General features: G+C 39.6%; 1 protein-coding gene and 1 long non-coding RNA gene across 29 annotated transcripts in view; one reads left to right on the top strand and one right to left on the bottom strand.

The window, feature by feature from the left end:
* LOC102150521 (uncharacterized) overlaps positions 1–24,372 on the top strand; it is a 167,709-nt gene that overhangs the window by 12,691 nt on the left and 130,646 nt on the right. For 16 of the 28 annotated variants that reach the window (XR_011436235.1, XR_011436236.1, XR_011436239.1 and 13 more), the window contains exon 2: positions 10,838–10,898. The exons of the other annotated variants lie outside the window; for them this stretch is intronic. This is a non-coding gene — a long non-coding RNA (uncharacterized lncRNA). The remainder of the gene's footprint in view (positions 1–10,837; positions 10,899–24,372) is intronic. 28 annotated transcript variants of the gene reach the window in all.
* On the bottom strand, positions 3,738–7,401 carry FABP2 (fatty acid binding protein 2). Its single transcript, NM_001081903.2, has 4 exons — positions 7,301–7,401; positions 5,677–5,849; positions 4,466–4,573; positions 3,738–4,072 (listed from the first exon to the last, which is right to left on the bottom strand). Exons 1-4 carry the CDS (start codon positions 7,365–7,367, stop codon positions 4,022–4,024), a joined length of 399 nt encoding a protein of 132 aa, NP_001075372.1. The 5' UTR covers positions 7,368–7,401; the 3' UTR covers positions 3,738–4,021.

Below are 24,372 nucleotides of genomic sequence, written 5' to 3'. Positions count from 1 at the left end.
TACCCCAGACAACTGTCTTACCCACCCTGTCACCTCTCTTCAAGTGCCCAGGGATTTCTAGCTGCCAGTCTCTAGTTGCTCACAGCAAAACCTTTCATGTTTATTCATAGTCATCTTTTAGGAAATGGACTGGCTACATAATTTGCGGGGCCCAGTGTAAAATGAAAACGCAGGGCTCCTTGTTCAAAATTTATTGAGAATTTTAAGACTGTAACAGCAGAGCATTAAACCAAGCACAAGGGCCATGCTTAAGAACCTAAAAGATATTTCCCTCTCCCCACACCCTGTGTCATTGCAACACCTCCCTGTGACACACACCAAAGGGGCTACTTAAAGGAAGAATCACTGACTGTCATTCAGCCATCATAGAATCTTAGCACTGGAAGGGAATTTAGAGATCATCCAGTCCAGTTGCCTCATTTTAAAGATAATTGAACTCAATTCCAAAGACATGAAGTGAGTCACTCAAAGTCCCCAGCTAGTGTTGTCACAGACTGGACCAGAACTAAGAGTTTACATTTACCAGGCCAAGGCTCGCTCTACCACACAGGCTCAGTGAAGGATATTTTGAGAAAAGAGTTTTCCCGTTTACTCAAGGCTTACTTTGCTCTGTATTCTCTACAAGAAAAGGGCACAGGTGATTTGTATCACTTATATTTACATTACATTACATGCTGTCTAGCACATTACAGCTATGTGCTAGGCAGCCTGCTAGATGTTTTATAAATAATACCTCAATTAACAACAGTCTCAGAAAGACATTACTGTTTTTCCCACTTTTCAAGTGCGAAAAATTGAGGCTCAGAACTTGAATTTCGGTAAGTAAAAGACAAGACTTTAAGCAAATTCTTGAGTTTGATCCCAAAACCCGTTCTCTTTTGACCACCTTGTTTCTGAGTTCCAAGAAGGCTGAGCCAGCCTGTGTTTCCTGAACGTTGGTCTTATTTTTGGTCAGCCCTGGACGATCTTGGGAACTCTTACCAGGCTATCTGTGTTCTTCACATTTACTAGGCTTGCTTCTTTGTTAAGGCCTTTGCCCAGGGTGTTTCCTCCACGTGATGGTTACCCAGATAGTCCATGAAAACAGGAATACATGTCATCTGGGTAATGGGGGATCTGATCACATAGGGTCTTGTGGGCCATTTAAGGATATTGGCTTTTTCTCTGAGTGAAATAGGATACATTGCACTGTTTTGTGCAGAGGAGTGACATGATCTGATTTAGATTTTTAAAGGATCCTTCTGGCTGCTGTGTTGAAAAAGAGACTAGGGAGGTAGGGTAGGGAAGGTAGAAGGGGAGGTTCTTAGGGGTTATTACAGTAATCCAGGGGGAAGATGATGGTGACTGAGATCAAAGTGATAGCAATGGGAGTGATGGGAAGTGGATGGCTTCTGGAGTTACATATGTGTTTAAGTATTATGGTTTTAACTTTTTGTTAAGGAAAATTTCAAATACATCCAAAAATAGGGAGAAAAGTGTAATGAATTCCCATGTTCCTACAGGGTACCCAATGAACTTATCATGTGTCAGGTACTTTTCAATGGCTGCCACAGTTGTCAACTTGTGACCAATCTTGTTTCACTGGTACCCTTCCCAACTATCTCCCCAACCCTAGACGGGGGAGGAAGCAATGTGAAGCAAATGCTAGATACCGTATTTCATGTGTAAGTGTTTCAGCTTTTACTATTCCAGCTGCTTCTAACCGTCCCTCTGTTCTGCTCTCTACCCTGCGGCTTCTGCTTGCTTGTAGTTTCACATACTTGTGACTTTTACTCACTTCTTGCCGTCTTTGTCCTCTTTAAACCTATTTCCTACCTACCGACTACTATGTGTTGCTCAGATTCAAATTCCCTAAGGAGAGGGTCTTCGAAGTTCAGTTAGTTGTCTGGTTCCTTCTGCACAGAGTTGGTAAGCTGGCCACACTGTGGTAGGTTGGCTGCTCTTGAGTCACGCGGCCTTTCCTGATCAGTCAAGTTGGCGTGATGTCAAGGTCAGTTTCCCAAAGGGGGGTTATAGCAATGGCAGCCACTTAGCAAATGATAGGCTGGTCTCTAATACTAATAAATAGTGGAAATTTAATACTGGAAAGGATATAAATTGTGAAAAAAGTGAGCCCACAGTGAGGCTAGAAATAGAAAAGTGCCTAACCACTTAATTGCCGTTATTTTATGGTCTGACCTGACTCATTTGGAGTGCTATTCTTAGATGCCACTAAGGAATCAAGGGACATTTTTTTCTGAAGGTATTTTTGTTTATAATAGGCCAAGTAATAGCATAGATCATAATGTACTGGACTGAAAGTCATGATTGACATTTAATTACTGTGTTCATCATGGACTCTGTACGTTAGACAAGCTAATAAACTGCTTTGTGCCGTAGTTTCTCCACTTTCAAAGGAGATTAGTATCTGTCCTTTTCCTCTTATATATACATAGACAAGTAAGAATAGAGAGATAAAGGTACTTTGAACTTTTATTTTAAAAAAACGTGAAATAAAGCATGGAAAAATCAAAATAATTACTATTTTCTATGTGAAGTTTTTAATGAAGTTATGAAATGAACAGTAGATTTAAGTTGTTTTTGCAGAAGATTACATATTCTAGAGCTCTAGGCTTACGGGATGGCTCCTGTTCTTTCAGTGAGGATGCAGAATGTGATGGTTCAGAGTAGGGAAAAGCATATTCTCACTTCTTACATTAGGAAGACTGCACTGTCTCACTAGTGGAAAAAAAGATTATTTGAGTTCTGTCCTCTGAAACACAAAAAGAGATCCAGATATGTATTGTCAAATCTCTTCATTTTCATCATGTACTCAAATATTTTTCTCGCCACATTGTAATGTATCTGCCGTATGTATATACTGCTGAGAACGGTGCCTGGTGCGTGGTAAGACCTATATAAATGTTAGCACTCACCTTGATTGGTACGAAAAAGAATTAAATCGTTAATCAAAACAAAAGTCTGTAGAGTTAAATGCTGAAAAAATTGACCTCCCTCTCTACCCGCTAATACACACCCGCTAAAATACAATTGCTTCAAATACATAAACTAGTACGTCATGTGAGAATATGACTAAGAGGAAACTTTTTGGGCCCTGGCAAATTGTAAAGAGGGGTAGCAGTTGAAGGTGACATTTTTGGTATCCAATAGCCTACTTGTTCTCCAGGACTCATGAGTGGACCTGCTGCATCAGAATGAATCACTTGGGGTGTTTCTAAAATCCCTAGTTCTATTTTCAGAGATTCTGACCTAGTAGGTTAACAGTGGAGATTAAATATGCAAAAACATTTTAAGTTTCTCAGGTGTTCCTGATTCTCAGCCAGGTCTGGGAATCACTGCCTATGTAGACAAACGTAATACAGTTCTTTACCTTAGTGCATCATTTGTTTCCTATCATATTATTCAAAGTGGTAGGTATGGGGAAGTGTACAAATCCACACCCAGAGAAGACGACTGGGAGGATATCTATTAAAGTCAGAATGGTGATTCTCCCTGGATTGTGGGTTTATGGAAATATTTATTTTGCATTTGCTTTTCTTATTTCTAAGTTTTCTGGTTGAGCATATATTATTTTTATAATAATAGATGTTATAAGGAAAATATTTACAGCCAGTGCAAGATTTTAAAGACCCCATGCAATTCATGTTTTTCGCTTACCAAATATGGGGAAAAAACCCAAAATAGTCTATTAATGTGAATGTCATGTAGCTTTTTTTTTTGAATAAAGAGGCTACTTATAGAACAATGTGGGAACAATATTTATTCATCTCTTTTTAAAAATGTCACAAATCCTCTTAGAATGCCAATAAATGTACATTTTAAAGAACCTAGAACAAATTAAATCCTAATTAGCTTTTACTGCTTTTGCTTTGGCAAGAGTGGAAATATAAGCCATTGGCCAATGCTTTTAAAAGGACCAAGCAGTCAGTAACTTTATGCTTGATGAGGAGAGAGAAACAATTCTGGTACAATATAGCTTTTCCATCCACTTTGCGTTCTGGGCTGGCTCCAAGAACAATGCTCACTCCTTTTTGAAGATCCTCTTGGCTTCTACTCCTTCATATATGTAAGTCTGAAAGGTAACAAACATAGAAGAATTTGCCATTAAGATTTAAGGCTAAATTAAGAAAAAATTAAGAAAAATATTAGTAGTATTATAGCTTTGAAATGAGTTCATGGTATTTTTTTCTTGTACATGATAGCGACATTTTATACAGATACAGGATACACCCATTTTGGTTTGTAGTCACATTTTCGGTAAAAATAGGCATCGATGTATTGGACATATATAAGTTTCCTTCAATAAATAGGCATCAGAAAATATCTATATTTTTAAAATCAATAAGATTTATGAGAAAAGTAATGATTTATTTATTGGAGATAACTCAGCAACCACAAGACCAAAAGTATTGCCATGTAGTTATTTTTGTCCTTGGGAGATAGGTGTAATCTGTTTATAACTCACTTGGACCATTTCACCACCTATGATTTCTCGGATGACAGTCAGTTCATTTCCGTTGTCTAACCGTTTGAATTTTCCAACGTGTTTATTTCCCTCTGCGTTCCAACTCCCCTATATAAAAATAAAAACATCATAATAAAATAGCATTTTCCATGTGTTGGGCACTGGTCTGAGTTCTATAGATCTACTTCGTCACAGTGACCCTACGAAGTCGATGTTATTAGCTCCATTTTACAGATGATAAAAATGAGACACTGTAATTTACCTAAAGTCACAGAGCCACGATTAAACCTGGGCTTTGGGGTTCTTAGAGTATGTGCTGGTAACCGTTATGCTCGTCTCATTCAGTAGTTTGTAAATGCTGAATTTTAAGGCAGATGATCAGGGCTTCTCTTTTCTAAATCTTTCATGTTAAAAAGAGTGTCCTAAATTTAGTCATGGTTCGAATTAGTTTCATGAAGAGGCTAACAACTCTCTGCTTGTTTTAATTTGTATAATTGTTGTAGTAGTTAAAAAATGGCCATAATTGGTAAAATATTTGACAGTTTAATTATCATTGCAAACAGATATAATTTAACTGACAAATTGTGAGGATAAAAAGTTTTTTTTTTTAAGATTGGCCCAAGCTAACATCTGTACGTCTTTTTTTTTTTTTTTCTTCTTCTTCTTCTTCTCCCCAGCACATAATCACTCAGCCACAGGGCCAGCCCGAGGATAAAAAGGTTTTTAAAAAATTAATTGAAAAATATGACTCTCTAAAATTTTATGTCTTAAACCATGTAGCATTAGACCTTTCCATTTGGTCACTCACTCATTTACTAATTTATTCGTTTATTTTATTATTTTAGTACATTTATTAAATGCCTATTTTGAGTTAGATAACTCTGAAATCTTTTGTTGTTGTCAGGTATGTAAAGTTGAAAACGCTGAGCTTTAGTTTTCTTTATAACTAGGACTGCACTCAGTCATTCAAAGGATGTTTGTCTTACTCTTATTGTTCAATCCAGATTCTTTACAGACATGTATGAAAATAAAAGCATTATATTTAAATACTCTGCCAATTTGTGCAATATGTAATGTAGATAAACTCCATTGGCCACTTCAGTCAATGAAGGAGACCTACGTTAATTAAAACATCCAATGACAGAGAGCAGAGTTTATTTTAGTATTGTGTAGAAAAGTCAAGAATGCATTGCTTATAAAAATTTCCTTACGCTGACTTCAGTTCCGTCTCCTAGCTTGTAATTAAAAGTGACACCAAGCTCAAAAACAATTTCACTTTTTCGAAAACTGCTTGATTCTTTGACCGTGAATTTTGTTCCTTCTTGTGTAATTGTCAGCTTCAAATTGTCATGAGCTGCAAGCTTCCTTTTCATTGTATCAAGACCTGCAAAGGGAAAGAGATTGGAGAAAAAAAAGTCAAAATGCCATAAGAAGTGTTTATTTTTCCAAGTTCTGTTTCATTGTTTGTTTGTTTATTTGTTTATATTTTAAGGGTGGGTAGGAAAACCTGACAGCGTTGCCTTTGCACAAGAGCATTCAGATGCTTCTGTGGAAAAAGTTCAAGCTCAGTCAGATCTAGAGTACTGATTTCAAGCTATTTTTCTAAAACTTAAGAAACGTTAAATGAAGCATAGAATTGTAAAATCTTAGAACTGAGTAATTTTTTAAAAAATTATCGGGGCCGGCCCCGTGGCACAGCGGTTAAGTTTGCACATTCCTCTTCAGCGGCCTGGGGTTCACCGGCTCGGATCCCAGGTGCAGACATGGCACCACTTGGCAAGCTATGCTGTGGCAGGTGTCCCACATATAAAATAAAGGAAGATGGGCATGGGTGTTAGCTCAGGGCCAGACTTCCTCAGCAAAAAGAGGAGGATTGGCAGCAGATGTTAGCTCAGGGCTAATCTTCCTCAAAAAAAAAAAAATTTGCAAAAAAGTTATCAAACTTTTCATTTCAGCATTAAGTAAATCAAATTCCAGAAATGTTAAATGAAAGATTAAAAAGTATATTATTATGTTTATAAGGATGTACAACGTTAATTCCGCGTATGCGTTATTCTTTTTTTAATGCCCATTTGCTCTCCATAATGGCTTTTAAGTTTTGATCTTCGTAATTTGCTAAGTTTTCTGTGGCATTTTTAACCGTCACAAAACTGAGAAAATTAGCAAATATTATAGTTAAATCCATTATTGTAAGAATGTACAAATTTCATAAATTTAAACTTGGAATTCCTGAACTGTAGGATATAATTGATGTAGATTTTTATTTTGGGGAAATGATAGAAATTTATTTCCCCATCTTGTGCAATGTATGGGCTGCCAGAGTATTGGTATAGATATTAAAATCTGTTGAATTAAAACCGCCATAGAAACGATGTAGCATCATGAGATTTTTCCCCAAATTTTATAAGTCAGAGGAAAGGAGAATTAAGTCTCATTTATTCAGAGCTGTGAATTTTTATAGGACTCTTTTCCGTTACTTTATTCTATGCTCTTTGCTTTTCCATACCTTAGAATTCAATGTTTTCAAGTCTGGAAATTATCATTGCACACTGCCATTTTTTACTTTCTAAACCAAAAAAGGTCAGTTTTCAGTGATATAGGCTGAATTAGCAGTTAATGTGAAGCATATTTGGACCTTTTCTGTGTTTCAGAGGACAGCACCCAAGAATCTTTTCTTCCTAAAGTAAGAAGTGAGAATATCGTTCACATCACATAGTCTGGATCCTCGCTGCCACAATAGGAGCCATTCCCTAAGCCTAGAGGTTTAGAAGGAGGTAGAAAGAAAAGTGTCTGTGAGAAACAAAAGAATGAGCCACTAAAGAATTAAGCCCTTACCCATTTTTTCCAAGAACTCGTCAGAGTTCTCACTCCGGTCTACCTTCCAAGTACCATCAAACGCCATGATGTCTTGGGTCAGCCTCTGGGCAATCAGAGATTCAGATCTGTCCTTAGGAGAGAATTTATTCTATTTCTTATCTTAGAACTGACTTCACTCCGTGATGTGGAGGTTTAAAGTTCAAGAGGTCACCTAACTACCCAAATGCCAACCCATTCTAGTTGTCTTTTTATAAATTCCTTAGCTCCTCTCCTGAAATTCAACTGAATTCAAACATTATAAGCATACCTACTCTGTCTTAAACTACAATTTGTGGGCACATTTATTTCAAGAATTAGAATGCATACTGCCTAAAGATAGTTTTTCTGCTTACAAGTTCAAAGTGCACCCTGTGTTGGAGGTAATGTGATTTAGAGCATATGTCAAATAACATGTGAGAAATGAGACTATTAATGACCTATCCCTTTTTTACAATAGCAATCATCTTGTAAAGGAAGACTTTATGACCAAATGCAGCTGAAAAGTTAGAAGTTAACATAACTTTGATACTAAAATTTTATTTATTTTTCTAATATGTTCTTTTCATTGTGTTTTTGGGTTGCCAGGAGTTTGGGTAAATATCCTGGCACCTGGTACAGTGCATGACACCCAGAGGGTACTCATTGGGTTTTTGTTTTGGTCTTGAATGGTGATAGGCCACTGAGAAAAATTTTGAGAGGCAGAAATGTGGCTGGATAACATGAAAACTCCCATAAGAGAACTATCTTTCCTTTTTTTTAATTGAAGAATAATTGGCATATAACATTATATTAGTTTCAGGTGTACAGCATAATGATTCGATATTTATGCACCCTGCGAAATGATCACCACAGTGAGTATAGTTACCATCAGTCACCATACATAGTAAGAAAGTTGTTTTTCTTACAATGAGAACTTTTCAGATTTACTTTCTTAGCAGCTTGCAAATACTGTATGCAATGTAAACCTCTGCCGTGTGCAGAGAAAACAAAAGCCAGATGTCACCTGTGCCACTAATCAAAACCAGTGCTTTGTTTCACTCATACTCCTTCTCGTCCCCAAACCTGGTGCAGTCAGAAGCCAAAACGCATTGTGTGTGTAGGGTGGGGGCATGGAAGGCAGCTAGAAAGGCTGAAAGAGACGAAGGTCAGCGTATGTCTCCCTCCTCCACTGCAGGCTTCCAGCCTGGAGCAGGCCTGAGCTGGTGGAGGAAAAGCATTACCTTAGTATTAAGTGTGGAGTTTGATTATTAAGCAGTCTGAACGTATTAATTGTGACCAGAGAACCTCTTATTAACTAAAGGTCAGTAGGGAAGCTATAGGGCGTGCCCAAGGTGGTTTCATTCAGGGTCAGGGAAGGGCATAGCTAACAAATGTGAATAGAACCTTGGGGAGGAGAATCAAGTGTTTTGTTTTGATTGTATCTATTGGGCACACTCTTTCAGTGGAGTTGCCCACTTTTCATTTCATCAAGTAAGCACATTAAAAAGCCTACTACTTTCTATCAGCTCCATTTTTTCATTAAAAAAAGAAAAAGACATCAGAACACACACAGAGATGGGAGGGAAGGGAAGGAGGGAGGGGAGGGGTAGAGAAAGAGTAATTTTAGAGTGATAAGAAGTCCTTTACATTTGTAACTCTAGCTTTTTGAAAAAATTGACTACCTTGTTTTTCTCTCTTTTGCCAAAGATAATGAAAACCTCATCATTTGGAAACCATCACCCTAGTATACTTTCAACTTGAAGAAGAGTAGAAAAGTTTATGGTTACTCAAAAGCCAAGGACTAAATAGTCTCTCAGATAATGTCACTACTTATGGTACTTTGTGAATTTAGGCGGCCGTGGGTGATGCATCCAATCTTTCTTTCTAGATTAGAGAAATAGATGTATCTGGTCACTGGAATAGAAATGTGGTGCAGTAAAAAGACCATGTGTTTTTAGAAACAAAAAGACTTGGGTTTTTTACTGCTTGCAACACCCATTACTATACAGCACCTTGGTCAGATTACTCAGTCTCTCTGAGCCTCGGTTTCCTCATCTATAAAATGAAGATAAATACCTAATACATAGGGCTTTATGAGTAAATTGTATAAAGCACACACCTGAACAACTGGTAGACATCAAGTACTCAGTAAACCTTGGTTTTTCTCCTTATTTCTGAGAATGAAAATCCAACAGCAGTAATAAACTCTTAGAAGTGTCCCCGGTCTCAGAATACTTTGATGTTTTGTAAAGAAAATCCATGTTACTTTGCTGTTTATTAGAAAGTCACCTAAAAGTTATTTAGGTGTTTTGTGACTGTTCTAGTGATTAACTTGGGCCTGAGTATGACTTGGATTTGCCTGTAAGGGTAGCGTGATGCTATAGCTCCCTTTGGGAATACATCTTTCTATCCTGTGATCTCATAGCCATGGAAATGAAAGTGCCTGACTCAGTTAGGAAGGTGGGGAGGAAGATACTAGAATGGCTTATTACCATTGTTCACCTAACAGTGCTTTCCAAACGTGGTCTCACCCTGTATCTCATGGCCACCTTGAGCTTCCCAGGAGGAGAAGGATAGGATCAGGTGAAAGGAAATAGCACTTGGACTCACGCAAGCTTAACAGAATGAACATGCTAAACTTCCAGCTTTCCGTTTATCAGGGGCAGTAATCTAATTTAAAGTCAGTTAGGAATCCCTGTTATCCTTGTAGGGTGGTATCATTGGATATTTTTTAAAGACCAGATCAGATTTTTAACTACACTTTTCCTTCTTCAGCTCCCACCTCTGTAGCTCCCTGATTATTTATTTATTTATTTTTTTGTGGACGATTAGCCCTGAGCTAACTGCTGCCAATCCTCCTCTTTTTGCTGAGAAAGGCTGGCCCTGAGCTAACATCATACCAGTCTTCCTCTACTTTATATATGGGACGCCTACCACAGCATGGCGTGCCAAGTGGTGCCATGTCTAAACCCGGGATCCGAACTGGCAAACCCCAGGCCGCCAAAGCGGAACGTGCGCACTTAATAGCCGCACCACTGGGCCAACCCCTCCCCAATTCTTATCACTTACCTAGACCCCCATCTAGAAAAGGTTATACAGAACCTATGGACCAGTTTCCCTATAGACCTCTCCTACTGAAGATACAATTGGGCCAACCAGCTGAGGGCAGAACCAGTCCTTTATTTTCTTCTCTGATAATACTAGAAGACGTAGGGTCCCGCAGCTTGGGAAAGTGAGTGGATTGGGTACGTGTGTGTGGGTGAAGATGTTATGTAGAGTTGTACTCTCTAACTGGACTCCTCAGTACACATCACCCACTGAGTGGTGTGGAAGAAGTGGAAATCAGCAGAAGCTCCTGCTGATGCCTATGCCATTCTTCCAAGAGAAAGTACAAACCATGTTCCTTAACATGGCATACGAAGCCCCCACTTACGTCTCCAGTCTCTTGCCTTCCTTGCTGTGTACTCTGAGGTCTAAACATATTAAAGTTCCTGCAATCCCTAGTCTCCTGAATGTGCGTGGTTTCTGTTGCTTCAGGTCCCGGCTTGGACATTGACTGCTCTAAGAAGCCTGCCCTGAACTAGCAAGAGTGGGTCAGGTAAGCCTACTTCTCTCTAGTGTAGTGACCTCGTAAAGCTCTCAGCATAGCTCGTGAAGGACAAAAACAGCTGATTCACGATAACCAGGGAGATATTAGGATCATCATGAAGTCCAGAGACATGAGGAAGGGCAATACAATGTTGCAAGCTCGTCTCAAAGGAATAGCTTTCTAGAGATCACAGAAATCCTTTTACTCCACTGTATTTAGCAGGAGGGGAAGTTTTTGTGGAGAATTTTTAAAAAATATAACAAGGGGGCCGGCTCTGTGGCCGAGTGGTTAAGTTTGCGCGGTCCGCTGCGGCAGCCCAGGGTTCGGATCCTGGGCGCGGACATGGCACCACCGCTCGTCAGGCCACGTTGAAGCGGCATCCCACATCCCACAACTAGAAGGACCTGCCACTAAGATATACAACTATGTACGGCGTGGGGGGGTGGTCTGGGAAATAAAGCAGGAAAAAAAAAAAAAAAAAAAGATTGGCAACAGTTGTTAGCCCAGGTGCCAATCTAAAAAATATATATATATATATTATATATATATAACAAGGGAGGGGCTGGCCCCGTGGCCGAGTGGTTAAGTTTGTGCACTCCGCTGCAGGCGGCCCAGTGTTTCGTTGGTTCGAATCCTGGGCGCGGACATGGCACTGCTCATCAAACCAGGCTGAGGCGGCATCCCACATGCCACAACTAGGAGGACGCACAACGAAGAATATACACCTGTGTACCTGGGGGCTTTGGGGAGAAAAAGGAAAAAAATAAAATCTTAAAAAAATATATATATATATAACAAGGGAGGGCCGGCCCGTGGCCGAGTGGTTAAGTTCTCACTCTTCACTTCGCCGGCCCAGGGTTTCGCCGGTTAGGATCCTGGGCGCAGACACAGCAGCGCTCGTCAGTCTATGCTGAGGCGACGTCCCGCATACCACAACTAGAAGGACCCACAACTAAAAATACAACTAGGTACTGGGGAGATTTGGGGAGAAAAAGGAAAAAATAAAATCTTTAAAAATGTATATATATAACAAGGGAAACAGCATTTTCAGGCCTTTTCTAATCACCTCAGAATTTCTGAATCCTGCTTTTCAGCCCAAAGTTGTTTAACTCCTACGTGTCAGAGAAAAATAGTGGTCTTGATGAGCGCCATATAAGAGAAGGATTTGAGGGGCAGGTGGAAGGAGCAACAGGAGAGTCTTAAGATTACTGTCCAGTCCCTAGCAGTGAATAGGGGATGAGGGCGAATTCTCAAGTTTGCAGAGCTTACTTCATTCTGTTTTAACCATAAGCCTCTAAAGTTTAGAAATATTAAGACTTGTTAAATTATGTCTTAGATTTTGTACCCGAGATGGCCGATTGGTGTTGTTCCAAAAAGACTATAGAGTTACAGCAGTGCCTAGGGGCATCTATCGTATAATGGTGAGTGTGGCTTGCTGATTCTCGTTAATAACAAGACAGCCATTTTATAGGATCCACGTGTGCCAGTTGAATGATCTTGCATGAAGGATTTATGACTCCTTCATCTACTGCCTTATCTTTGTAATCCAGGTCTATCCCCAACATGATGAGTTCCCCTCAAGCAATTTGGATAGTGGTTGCTTATCTCCTATGCCCTTTATACACAGCCGGAGGAAGATGAGTTTACCTTAGCTCCCCACTGCCACATCCAAACCATTATGTTTCTGCCTTTTTTTTAAAAAGAAAGTCTTTTGTTTTGAGACCATTTCCTTTTGGCTGTCACCTTCCAGCCTGCTTGTCTACCATTTATCCCATCTGTCATTATCTACCGTCTGTCCCCATCCAGCATGGTTATCTACTGTCTATCACTGAAAATCTTGGCACCTGGCTCACCGCCATCCTTGGTGTCCTGCTATCATCCTGGGTGGCCTCAAAGTCCATGTGGATAAGCCACTTGTCACTCTGACCTCACAGTTCCTTAGCCTCCTCATCTCTAGTAACCTTTGCTATTGTACTTTATCCATTTACATCCATGATTTGTCATCACTAGAGTTGTTCCTTCTGTGAAATTTAACTTGCCACTCTGACCAGAACTCTCCATTCCCTCAGCTCCTTCCTTTTCTCCCACAACATCAGTTCTTGGCTTGGAGAGAACTTCAGTCAGTTGTCTCTATTTTCTCCCAAATTGGAGCCCTATCCTGGTTTATTTACATTCTCTATTCAGTCAGTATCCTGTTGCCAATAAAAAACTCCCTTGTATTTTTTCTGCACTGAGCCAGGTGCTATTACACGTGCGTGATTTCCAGTCTCAGGCAAATCGTCTGCACTGCCTGGCAAAACTTCTGTGTATCCTAGTCAACTCCTTCCTCACTTATCACAGTGCCTGTATCTTTACATCATCTTCTATAGCTCTTCCCTTGCCTTCAGCAGATGACTTGTACATTATTCTGCAGGAGACTCAATCCATCAAGCAGTAATTCCCTCAACTTATGCCTTCTCATTTTCAGTGTTACCTGTTATTACCTTCTTTACTCCTATAAATTCTTTCACACGCTTACTCATTCAACATGTATTAGCATTCCTACTATGACCCAGGCACGATGCTAAATTATAGAGATAGAAGAATGAACACGCACAGCTTCAATCAAGAAAAAGCAAGGCTTGAAATTACAGTAGTGTGACACACGCAAAGATTTCTTTTTTCTGTATCTTCACGTCTCCCTCTCTGTTTCCCTTTTGTATATTCATTTGGGTGAGGTGAGATCTTTTCTCCTTCACATCAAGTCTCTCTCATCTTAAAAAATGAAAAGAACTCTCTACATTCTATTGATGTTTCTAGAACCTACTCAATCTTTCTCCTTCCCTTTACAGCCAGGCTTCTTGAGAAAATAGTCTACAATCATCTCCACATTCTTCTCTTCTATTAGTGCCTCAGTCTACTACAATACAGCTTTCATATTCACCACTCCACTGAAACTATTCACTAGGGTCATAGATGAATTTTCTGTAAATCCAGTGCACACATCCTGGCCCTTATTTTATGTCAATGCAGTATTCCAGACCATTGACTCCTCCCTCTTTGAAATTTTTCATTTCCTTTTCTTGAGTTTATTCTTTCTTGATATTCCTCTTAATTCTCTGAATGCACCTTTTCAGGCTCTTCCTTGGGCAACTCTTCCTCAGCTGACGACTTATATTTTGAAGTTGCCCCTTACGATCTCTTTTCATTCCACACAATCTACTTGAGCCATCTTTTCTATACCCGTGTCTTCAATTTCCATCTATGTGACTCTGAAATTTAGAGATACAACCCGGATCTCTCTCCTACCAGGTACCCGTTCCTTACTAGTTTCCTCTATGTTCATGCTTTATCAAACTCCATACAACTGGAAAGGAGCCTAACTTTCCACTCAGCCTTGTTCTCTCCTCTTGTATTTTCGACATCAGTGAATGGTACTGCCATCCTAGGAATTCTTCTAAAGTCTTTCCTCTCCTTTATCCTTGGCTTTCCATTTTATCAACAAATCAATTCAATTTTTACTCCTTAGTACCACTTAAATGTACTCTCTCTTCCTTTGTGTTCCCAGATAGTCACCATTTCTCATCTAGATTACTACAATAATCTCCTAAAAAATGGTTTTCCCCTCCTCTGGTCTCCCAGAATCCATTTTGTGTGGAGAATTACGTATCTTTATAAAATGCAAATCTGACCATGTCATGTCCTTGCCTTTTATCATTCAGTGATTCCCTATGGCAATCAGCATAAAATTCCAAATTCCTTAGCTCTCCTACTTGCTTCCTTTTATCCTTCCCCTACCCAAGGTTCTATGATCTCTCACATCTCTGTGTCTCTGCACTTCCTTTTCCTTTGCCTGGAAATCCCACCCCTCACTCCCATGCTTTTCTTGCCTAACACCCGTTCAGCCTTTAAGAATCTGCTCAGTGTTACCTTTCAGATAAGCTTGCCTTGCCTACCTCCTTCCTCCTGGCCTGACTTTTCTTCACCTGTGCTCCAGTATCACCATCGTAACCCTTTTTCTTTCCACTTACTATTGTATTGACTGTAATAGTCTGTTAACCTCTCCCATAACTATATATATTCACTGTAGAAAATTTTGAAAATATAGCTAAGCACAAAGAAAAGTAAAAATTACTCAAGGTCTCACCTCCCAAGGTAATCAGTGCTAGCATTTATGTTTATGTGTGTTTATACATACACACTATTCATTTATATATGGGCTCATACTATATATATATTGTTTTTTAAACACTTTAGAAATTAGCAACTATATCAACATTTTCCCATTTCATTAATTATTTCTCTACATCATTAAGAAATTCTTAAAAATTATAAGTTAATGAGAGTCATTGCAGGTAACTTAGAAAAATATAAAAAGGCATAATAAAAAAAATTAATCAAGGACTTATAATCCCACCAACTGGACATAATTATTATAATGTTTATATATGATTTTTCCAGTTTTAAGTATATGTGTATGTTTCTACTCGCTGACCATACATATAGGTATGTGCATATTTTCATATATTCCTATGTTCATATGTGTGTATATGTATGTATATACATATATGTATGTATACAAATACATAGGTATGTTTATGTTTGTGTGTGTATAGATACCCACACAATATCTTCATTTGATCAGATTTGTACTTTAGATGGCTTCATTTGGCACCAAATATAGGAGGGATTTGAGGGTCCCATTTGGAAGAGAAACCTAGTTAAATATTACCATAACCTTGCTGGGAAATGAGGACTGAAAATAAGACAGTGAAAGTGAGATTAGAGAAAAGAGAACCGCAGAAATGTGGGACTGCCCTAGGTGGCTGTCAGAGATTGGATGAGCAAACCAGACAGAAGATACCAGCTGTACCAGCTGTATGTGGTAGCTCCCAAGGGCATTGGGGCAGAGTATTCTCTTTTCAGCTGGCTCATCTATATGGGAGACCAACCTTTGAAATCCGGATAAAGTCGCTAAACAACATCAGTCAATCAGACATTAAAATTTGTCCCCAGTGAATGTTTCTCCCCTTTTCAATAGGAATTTGCTTCTTAAATCGTCTCCCTCTTAAAGAAACAGATTAACTTAAATAGAGTCACTCTCTTTAATAACTTAATTGGCCTTTCACTATCTGTTTGTTTATTCATCCATTCATTCCTCCATCCATCCTTTTGTAACCATAAGTTGAACAAGCACAGTTTGTGGAGTTTAACTAAAGTGCAAATTTGTTTTTATGTTTGTCTTTCACTGGGAGAAAGTTTTTTCCTGTGCCTGCATAAAAACCTGGGAAGTCCCATGATTTTTCTGACCATCCAAGTGATAAAGTGTTCTATCAGGGCCTCCAAGTCATACAACTCCAGGGCACCGTTTGCGCTGTAATCTTTATAAATAAGTCTCACATGGAGCCCAGCTCCAATAGATTATAACAGGAATGAGGCCCCCGGAGTTTTGCAACATGGTCTTGAGTCCTAAGGTCACTTTAATATCAAAATGATAGTTTTAATTCAGTACTTAGACATGTTTTGTCTAATATATTAAAGAATACTCTACTCTTCCTTCAAACTTAAGACTTCTCCCCCACATCCCACCTCCGTTCCAAGGCCTGGTGCAGGCAGGCCAGCAGTCTTCAGGGAAGAGTGTGCTGTAAACCTTCTTGCTTAATCCGTCTAGGATTGGAGGGTAGGGTGGAGGGCAGAGGCCAGGCCCCTCTGATTGCCTGGCCCTCAGTCTGACTCTCCAGAGGTAGCAGTGTCTCACCTTCAGTTGGTCTCTCCCGATGCCCCTCAGCTTCTGCCTTGCAGCAGTATATCCCTTAGCCCCTTACTCCTTGGTTGTCCTCAACCCTCTCAGACTGTCCTCTTGGACAGGATACCTTTTTAAATGACCCTAGGCTGGTACTTCTACCACTAGTTTTCATTTCATCCCTAGAATTCCTGTCTTTTTGACCCACTGTTAGAGGAGAGTGCGATACCTTCGTAGTCACCTGCCTGTAGCCTGCTGTCATAGACTGCTTTAGCAGGCACAGTTGAGGGTCAGACGTTAATTGCCTTGTGCCCTTCAATCAGGCCTGGGACTAGGGTGAAGCTAGTGAGGCACTCATCTTAAGTTCACAATTAAAGGAGGTGCCAAAAGACTCAGCAATCCAAATAAAGAATATTTTAATGAAACATTTTTTTTCTTTTTTAAGGATTGGCACATGAGCTAACATCTGTTGCCAATCTTCTTCTTTCTTTTTTCTTCTCCCCAAAGCCCCCCGGTACATAGTTGTATATTAGTTGTGAGTGCCTCCCGTTGTGCTATGTGGGATGCCGCCTCAGCATGGCCTGACGAGTGGTGCCATGTCCACACCCAGGATCCAAACCGGCGAAACCCTGGGCCGCCAAAGCAGAGCACGTGAACTTAACCACTGGGCCACAGGGCTGGCCTCATGAAACATTTTTTAAAATAAATATTAATGCAAAAAACATGATGAGTAAGATATCAAAATTTTAAATAAAGACAAGATTAGTGCAGCAGATACTTACTGAGTTCTGTGACTATCTTGAGGTGCATTGCAAACAACCCTCATCATTGTTCCCCCATAGTACCTCTTTCCAATGAAATAATCTTCAAAAAATTCTCTCAATTGCTATAATCTTTTATATCTATGTTGAAATTTAGGCTCTGTGGTCTAACAGCTCATTTTGAAATGTGTTTTGTGTGTTGTTGTATTAGTCAGAATTTCTGATTTAAATTATAGTTATCCATCCATCCATCTGTCCATTCATTTATTGGGGTGGTATATGAAGGAAAATAAAGACCACCTTCAAATGCTAATGATTAATCTATTTTAAGAGATGGTTAAACTGATGACTGTAAAATGGAAATATTTACAGTTACAAAGGGAATACTAAGTTGGTCTGCCTCACAAAGTATGCCGCGAGCACAAATTGATATATAAAATTAAAGGAAGTCACAGTGCATTTTACTCTTCTGTTAGAAATTGCCCATAAAACATGTCATGTTATCAACTCCTCTATTCTGTTTACCTCCCCACCTCTAAGAGAGTCAGCCCTTGTGAGCTGTTCTGAAACAGCTCATTCCAGTTTCTGATCAGTCTGTTGCCAATGTAAATAGACACTTGCCTTCAGAGGTAGAATGATGAGCCTGGTCTTGTTCAGAGAAAAACTGAGGACCTTCAAGCTAGTGAATTGTCAGTTCCTTTGTAAAAAGGTTTTTATGACCTTTCAGCTGCTTTAGAGGTAGTTGTTAACAAAAGATTAAAAGTCAGACTTTGTATCAAAGAATTCAGATATGCATGTCATTGTAGGCCTTCAGATTTTTTTTGAAACTTTTCAAAGTTTTTTTTTGTTTAAATCTGATATATTAAAGGGGTAATTTAGTCAATAGATATTTCTTATCTATTTAGCTTTCTTCAAACAGTGCAATTGACTCCAATGATTTTGAGTAGTAAAAATAATTCTCTAAAATCAATTAAGGCACCTTTGGCCTATTTGTGTAACCAGGTACCAAATAAGCAAACTTCCCCCTTGAGTGCAACTGCAGTGTATCGTTCTGTGAAGTGTCCAGCGTCAGCTTTGGTTGCCATGGTCAATTGAATGTCTCTGCTCCATGAGCACAGCCCGCAGTGCATTTGTACATGCTGACCACATAAGGGAGGATTTTATAGAACTGTTCCTGCTTGAAATAGCATAATTGGGATTTGAATTCATTATAATCCAAAAAGTTGTCTTAGCCCATGGCATATGACCTCTAAAACCACAAATGTCAAAATGTTGCGATGTGAAAGTGATCCATATAATACAAAAACAGACACATAAATTGAATTGAATTTCACACCATGGTGTTTTCGTAAAATATACTGTCTAAAGAGTTCTTGCAAATCAGTTCCTGCTGCTATATAAATGACCATATTTAAACTGAATTACCACAGCCCTCCTGCAAGCAGGCTGAAAGGCCAGCTTATGCAGATAATGATTTAGGGCCCAGTGACACCAGAGAGTCTACGGCCCCATTGCCACGAGTCAGCAGAAGGCCGGTGAAAATGAACATGTATTATGAAGTCCACATTTCTAACAAATGTCTTCCAAAGAACAAAATGGGAATTCAAGAAACATGTACAAGTTTACTTAATATTTTTTCTTAACGTTAGCAAGGATATGAAAGAATACGTTTCACATATATACTACGAAGAATAACCAAATCCCATTTTAGCCACTCCTGATTTAAAGAGTAGACTAGTACTGTAGCAGGCCTCTCCTCTTGGTGCTCACCGTTCCTGATAAGCACTATTGGCTGTCTGCTGTAGCACCTGAGATGCTTTGCCTGGGAGCTTTCCTCTGATCTCAGAAACATGCTTAGCCCCTGCGGCAGGGCATGCTGGAAGTGCCAGGGAATTAAGACCACCAGGAGCAGCCCTCAACTAATAATGGGCAAGAGCTGGTAGATAAATACCCAAACTTCCTTGCCCCTCAGGTAGGATGACTTTGAGGTGTATTGTGTCCAGTCTGCAAGAGGTCCCCAGTGAAACTGAGCCTTGGTCGCCCACAGTAATAATCTGCTCCCAACTCACCCTTGTATAGACTTCCTTCTCCCCCTTTCCCTTCCCATCTCACTTCCCTACTCTCTTTCCAGTGTTTCCTGGGATAACCTCCCAAATAAACCCACTTACACTCAAATACTTGTATCAAAGTTTGCTCCTGGGGGATTCTAACAATTGCCAGTACTGTTGAAGCTCTTCATTTTCATCCCCAATTTCAGCACTCTCTCTCTCCCCAACCAAGGGTAACTACTACTTTGATTTTTTTATGTTTATCGTTGCTTTGCTGTTTTTTTATGATTTTACTAAATATATTAAAGATAATAGTAACTAACAATGCGTTTTTAGGATTTTTATGTTTTTGGACTGAATAAATTTATTTCATACTGTATGCATTTTTCAGCAATTTTTTAAAAACAACATTATGTTTCTAAGATTCATCTATGGGTCACTTCTAGATTGTTCCTGTTATGTCAATGCTGCTATGAATATTTCTGCACATCTCTCCTGGTGTACATCAGAAGTTTACCTAGGAGTGAAATTGCTGAGTCGTAGACTCTGGTCATCTTTATTTTTTTTAAGTCACATTTCCTAATAAAGACAGTAAATTTAATACATATGTCTAATTTTATTTACTTTCAAAACTCCACTAAAGATTTTTAAAAGGCAAAACTCCACAGAGATGGAGAAAAGAAGATGAGACAATATCAATAAAATTTTTAAATCTTGGAAATAGATGAATGAGTGGTAAATTACTTGGTAAAAATGAGAAAGCCGAATCTAAGATGGAGTGAGGGGCACGGGGAGGGAATCGGAGAACCAGCTTAATTTATACTGCAGAATCTTGAAAAGGCTCCATATCTGGAAGATGGGATCAAAAAGGCTAGCTGAAATATGGTGAATTGATTGAAAACTTTTAAAGAAGCAGTTAAATTCACAAACCATCTTCTCTATACTACACCCATGAGTAATTGTCCCTCACAGCCAGCAGAATTATTCTCCAGAGAGAATAAAACAGAACTCTTGACTGAAAGATCCTAGACACTATTGAGAGCACAAATACTAAGAAGAACCAGGAAGATGAATTGAGTGTGCGCCTGTTAAATATTGAGAGATCCAGCCTATTCACTTTTTAGAACACTGGAAGCCAAGCCTTTACTCAACACAAGATTTTGGAAGAGTCTTCTCTAGGGGACCTGACCAGCCCAGGTGGAAAGACCTAAAGAAAATGACATTACACTTTCCCCAACAAATGGTGCCCCTAGATCACCCTACAGGGAAGTTCACAGTTGACAAGCACACCAGGCCTTTTTCTTTTTTTTTGAGGAATATTAGCCCTGAGCTAACATCTGCCGCCAATCCTCCTCTTTTTGCTGATGAAGACCGGCCCTGAGCTAACATCCACGCCCATCTTCCTCTATTTTATATGTGGGATGCCTCCCACAGCATGGCTTGTCAAATGGTGCCATGTCTGCACCCGGGATCTGAACTGGCGAACCCCAGGCCGTGGAAGCGGAACATGCGCACTTAGCTGCTGAGCCACTGGGGCGACCCCTCACCAGGCCTTTTGTCATACACCTTTAAAAATGAGCATTTAATCAAAGAGACTTTTGAGAAAAAGAATCTCTAATATGAAAGAGAGCAAAATAAATGGATGAAATCATTTTAGATATGTGGGAAGAATAAAACGTCAAAAATAAAAATAGGAGGGGCTGGCCCCGTGGCCGAGTGGTTAAGTTCGCGTGCTCCACTGTAGGCGGCCCAGTGTTTCGTTAGTTCGAATCCTGGGTGCGGACATGGCACTGCTCATCAGACCACGCTGAGGCAGCGTCCCACGTGCCACAACTAGAAGAACCCACAACGAAAAATACACAACTATGTACCGGGGGGCTTTGGGGAGAAAAAGGAAAAAATAAAAAATAAAAAATCTAAAAAAAAAAATAAAAATAGGAATATAACCATCATTAATATCTTCAAAGATATAAGAGAATATATGCATCTGGAACAAAAACAGGATGGCATGAAAATTGAACGGAAAATGAAAAAATAGCTCCTGGAAATTAAAAATGTGACGGAAGAAATGAAATACTTAATAGAAGAGTTGGATGATAAAGAAACATCCCAGAAAATATTTTAAAAAGACAAAAGATGTGCAAGAAAAGATAAGGAAATTAAAGGGCCAATGCAGGAGTCATAACATTTGAGAAACAAAAGTTCAAGAAAATTCCCCAAACTGAAACATAAGAGTTTCTACAATGCAACGGCCCACCGAGTGCTTAGCACAGTGGGTGAAAATAGGACCACACCAAGGCACATTGTGAAATTTCATATATGTGAGGGAAAAGAAATAATTTTACAAATTTCTGTGGTGGAGAGGTGGCAAGGACAGGTGACACACATCATAATCATAATGGATTTGAATTTCTCAACAGCATACTAGAAATTAGACAATAAAGGAGCATTGCCCTCAAAATACAAAGGAAATTATTGCCTTTTTTTCTACTCTAGAATTCTATACCCATCCAAACTATCAGTTGAGTATTAGGATAGATGTTTTCCAGCTATACAGGTTTCAACAAATTTGACACTTTCTAAGAAGCTTCTGGAGGACAAAATGTGTATATAAAACTTGGATTAAAAAAAAAACTTGCGAGGGCCAGCCCTGTGGCCCAGTGATTAAGTTCATGTGATCTGCTTTGGCAGCCTGGGGGGTTGCTGGTTTGGATCCTGGGCGTGGACCTACACACTGCTCATCAAGCCATGCTATGGTGGCGCCCCACATAGAAGAATTAGAATGACCTACAACTAGGATATACAACTATGTACTGGGACTTTGGGGAGAAAAAAAAGGTAAGATTGGCAACAGATGTTAGCTCATGGCCAATCTTCCTCACCAAAAAAAAAAAAGAAACCCAAAAAACAAAACAACAAAAAATTTAAAGTACTTTTTAAAATAGAGGGAAATATAATACTAAATACTTTTTCACGGTGGTATATAAATGTACCCTTCCTAAAACAGTGTATTTGAGTTTCCTGAGGCCACATCCTCATCAATAATTATTTTTCCTCTAAAAGTTTGGGACAGTTCATTACAAATCTGTTTGAGCCTGGTGTCTGCTTTATGAGAAAACTTTTAAAACAATTTAATTTCTTTAATTATAGTAATACATATAATACACATCATATGTAATATGTATATTATACATAATGTGTAATATCAATATAATTTCTTTAATGTTATTATACTGTACATGTTTTGTAGTTTTTTGAGCCAGTTTCAATAAATTACTTGTTCCTAGAATGTTTTCCTTTTGTCTAAATTATCAAATTTTTTTCACTAATATATTTATTTATATTGGTTTTTCTTCTCTTCATTTTGTATGTTGTAGGTCACACCTAAGTGGCTTTTTTCCCCTGAACTTAGTGACTCTAAGAGATGTTATATACACATATATGTGTATGTAGGCCTATATAGCTCTTACTATAGAAGTAATATATTTATTGTTGAAAATCAGAAAATGGAGATAAGCAAAAAGAAGACAATAACCTTCAGTAATCCCCCCATTTAGCCATTACCGCTGTTCACATCTGTTTTAGGCTGAATACCCTGAAAAACAGACTTGACGACAGAGAATTCAGTGCAGGAAGTTGACTGGGGAGCGCTCTGGGGAAAACACCCGTGAGTGAATGAAAGCAGCAGGACTGGGCAGGGGGAGAACTTGATCTGCTATGCAGGAGCAACAAAGGCGGCCAGGCCTCTGAGGAGCTCTGGAACTGGAATAGCCCTTCAGAGTTGTCCTCACTTAGGCAAGGAGGTTGGGTCTTTATTCCCCTCAGTGACCCTGGATAGGATGCACGTTGCCCCTGGAGAGAGGATGTAACCTTGAGCCAGGCAGCTCCCTTAGGCCCAGGACAACTTCTGGGCCCAGCTGTGAGCTGACACTGTTAGCAGTCAAAGGTCCTAACAGCCTGGCCAATGATGCCTTTGTGCCCTGGTGCTGCGTGTATCTGGGGTTGGGGGAGGGTAGCTAGAGTGGGAGATGAATTCTGTCAGTACACCACAGACTCCACTAAAATCTACCTCTTGCACTTCTTTCTTGCTTAATGTAAGTTTGCCTCATCTGGGAACAGCTCCTCTGCGATCCTGGTTGGTCCCTTTTTCTGGGGAGCAGGGGAAGGTTAGTGGGATGAGCTGGTAACCCAGTGGTGGCAGCTGTCCTAGCAGTCACAACTGATGCTTATAATCTCTTCTTCTAGATTTGCCTTGCCCTTGGGGGCTTTCCCTGAGGAGCTTGGGACTGGCCATCATGCCCTTCTCAAACTTTGGCTGCTGCACTTATCCATTTTCTTTCAGAATTTGGCAAAAAATACTAGAGGCGCTCCAGTGGATCATCTGGGTACCAAACATATACCTTCCAGCTCCCATTGTGTATGAGGAACCCTATCTTCTGATACTCTGGGTCAGTTACTCCTGCCAGGATGGTGACTTCTTTTTTTGCCTGTTGGTCTCTTGGGAAATAGGATTTCTAACTCAAAGAGGCCAGAGTTGAAGGAGTGGGAAGTGATGGCAACAGGGCCACTTCTACTTTATTTCCCAGACCCATGTATTCTACCTGTTGAGGATAGAGCACCATAAAATGGTTATTAATAAGTATATATTGTATCCTCAAGGCCGATGCCCCACCTTTGCAGTGTATGCACATCTTTATTTCCTTATGAGAAGTTCCTAAAGTAGATTCGTCGGCCAAATGGTGACAGTAAAATCAGCTCTCACAGATGAGGGTAAGTGTTCCTACCTCCAGGCCGTGCCTCAACAGCCTGGGCTGCCTGCACATGCTCTCCTATTCCATTCCAAATTGTTTCCTCTGCCTGGCAAGCAAAACCCAGGTTAGTGCTGCCCAGAAACCTTGTCCTGGAGACTGGATTCTCTTGTGGAATTGTCCTGGCACATAGCTTGTTAAAGG

Source organism: Equus caballus, chromosome 2 (assembly GCF_041296265.1).
Source record: "Equus caballus isolate H_3958 breed thoroughbred chromosome 2, TB-T2T, whole genome shotgun sequence".
Classification (NCBI taxonomy): domain Eukaryota; kingdom Metazoa; phylum Chordata; class Mammalia; order Perissodactyla; family Equidae; genus Equus; species Equus caballus.
This window is presented reverse-complemented; position numbering and strand designations above follow the sequence as displayed.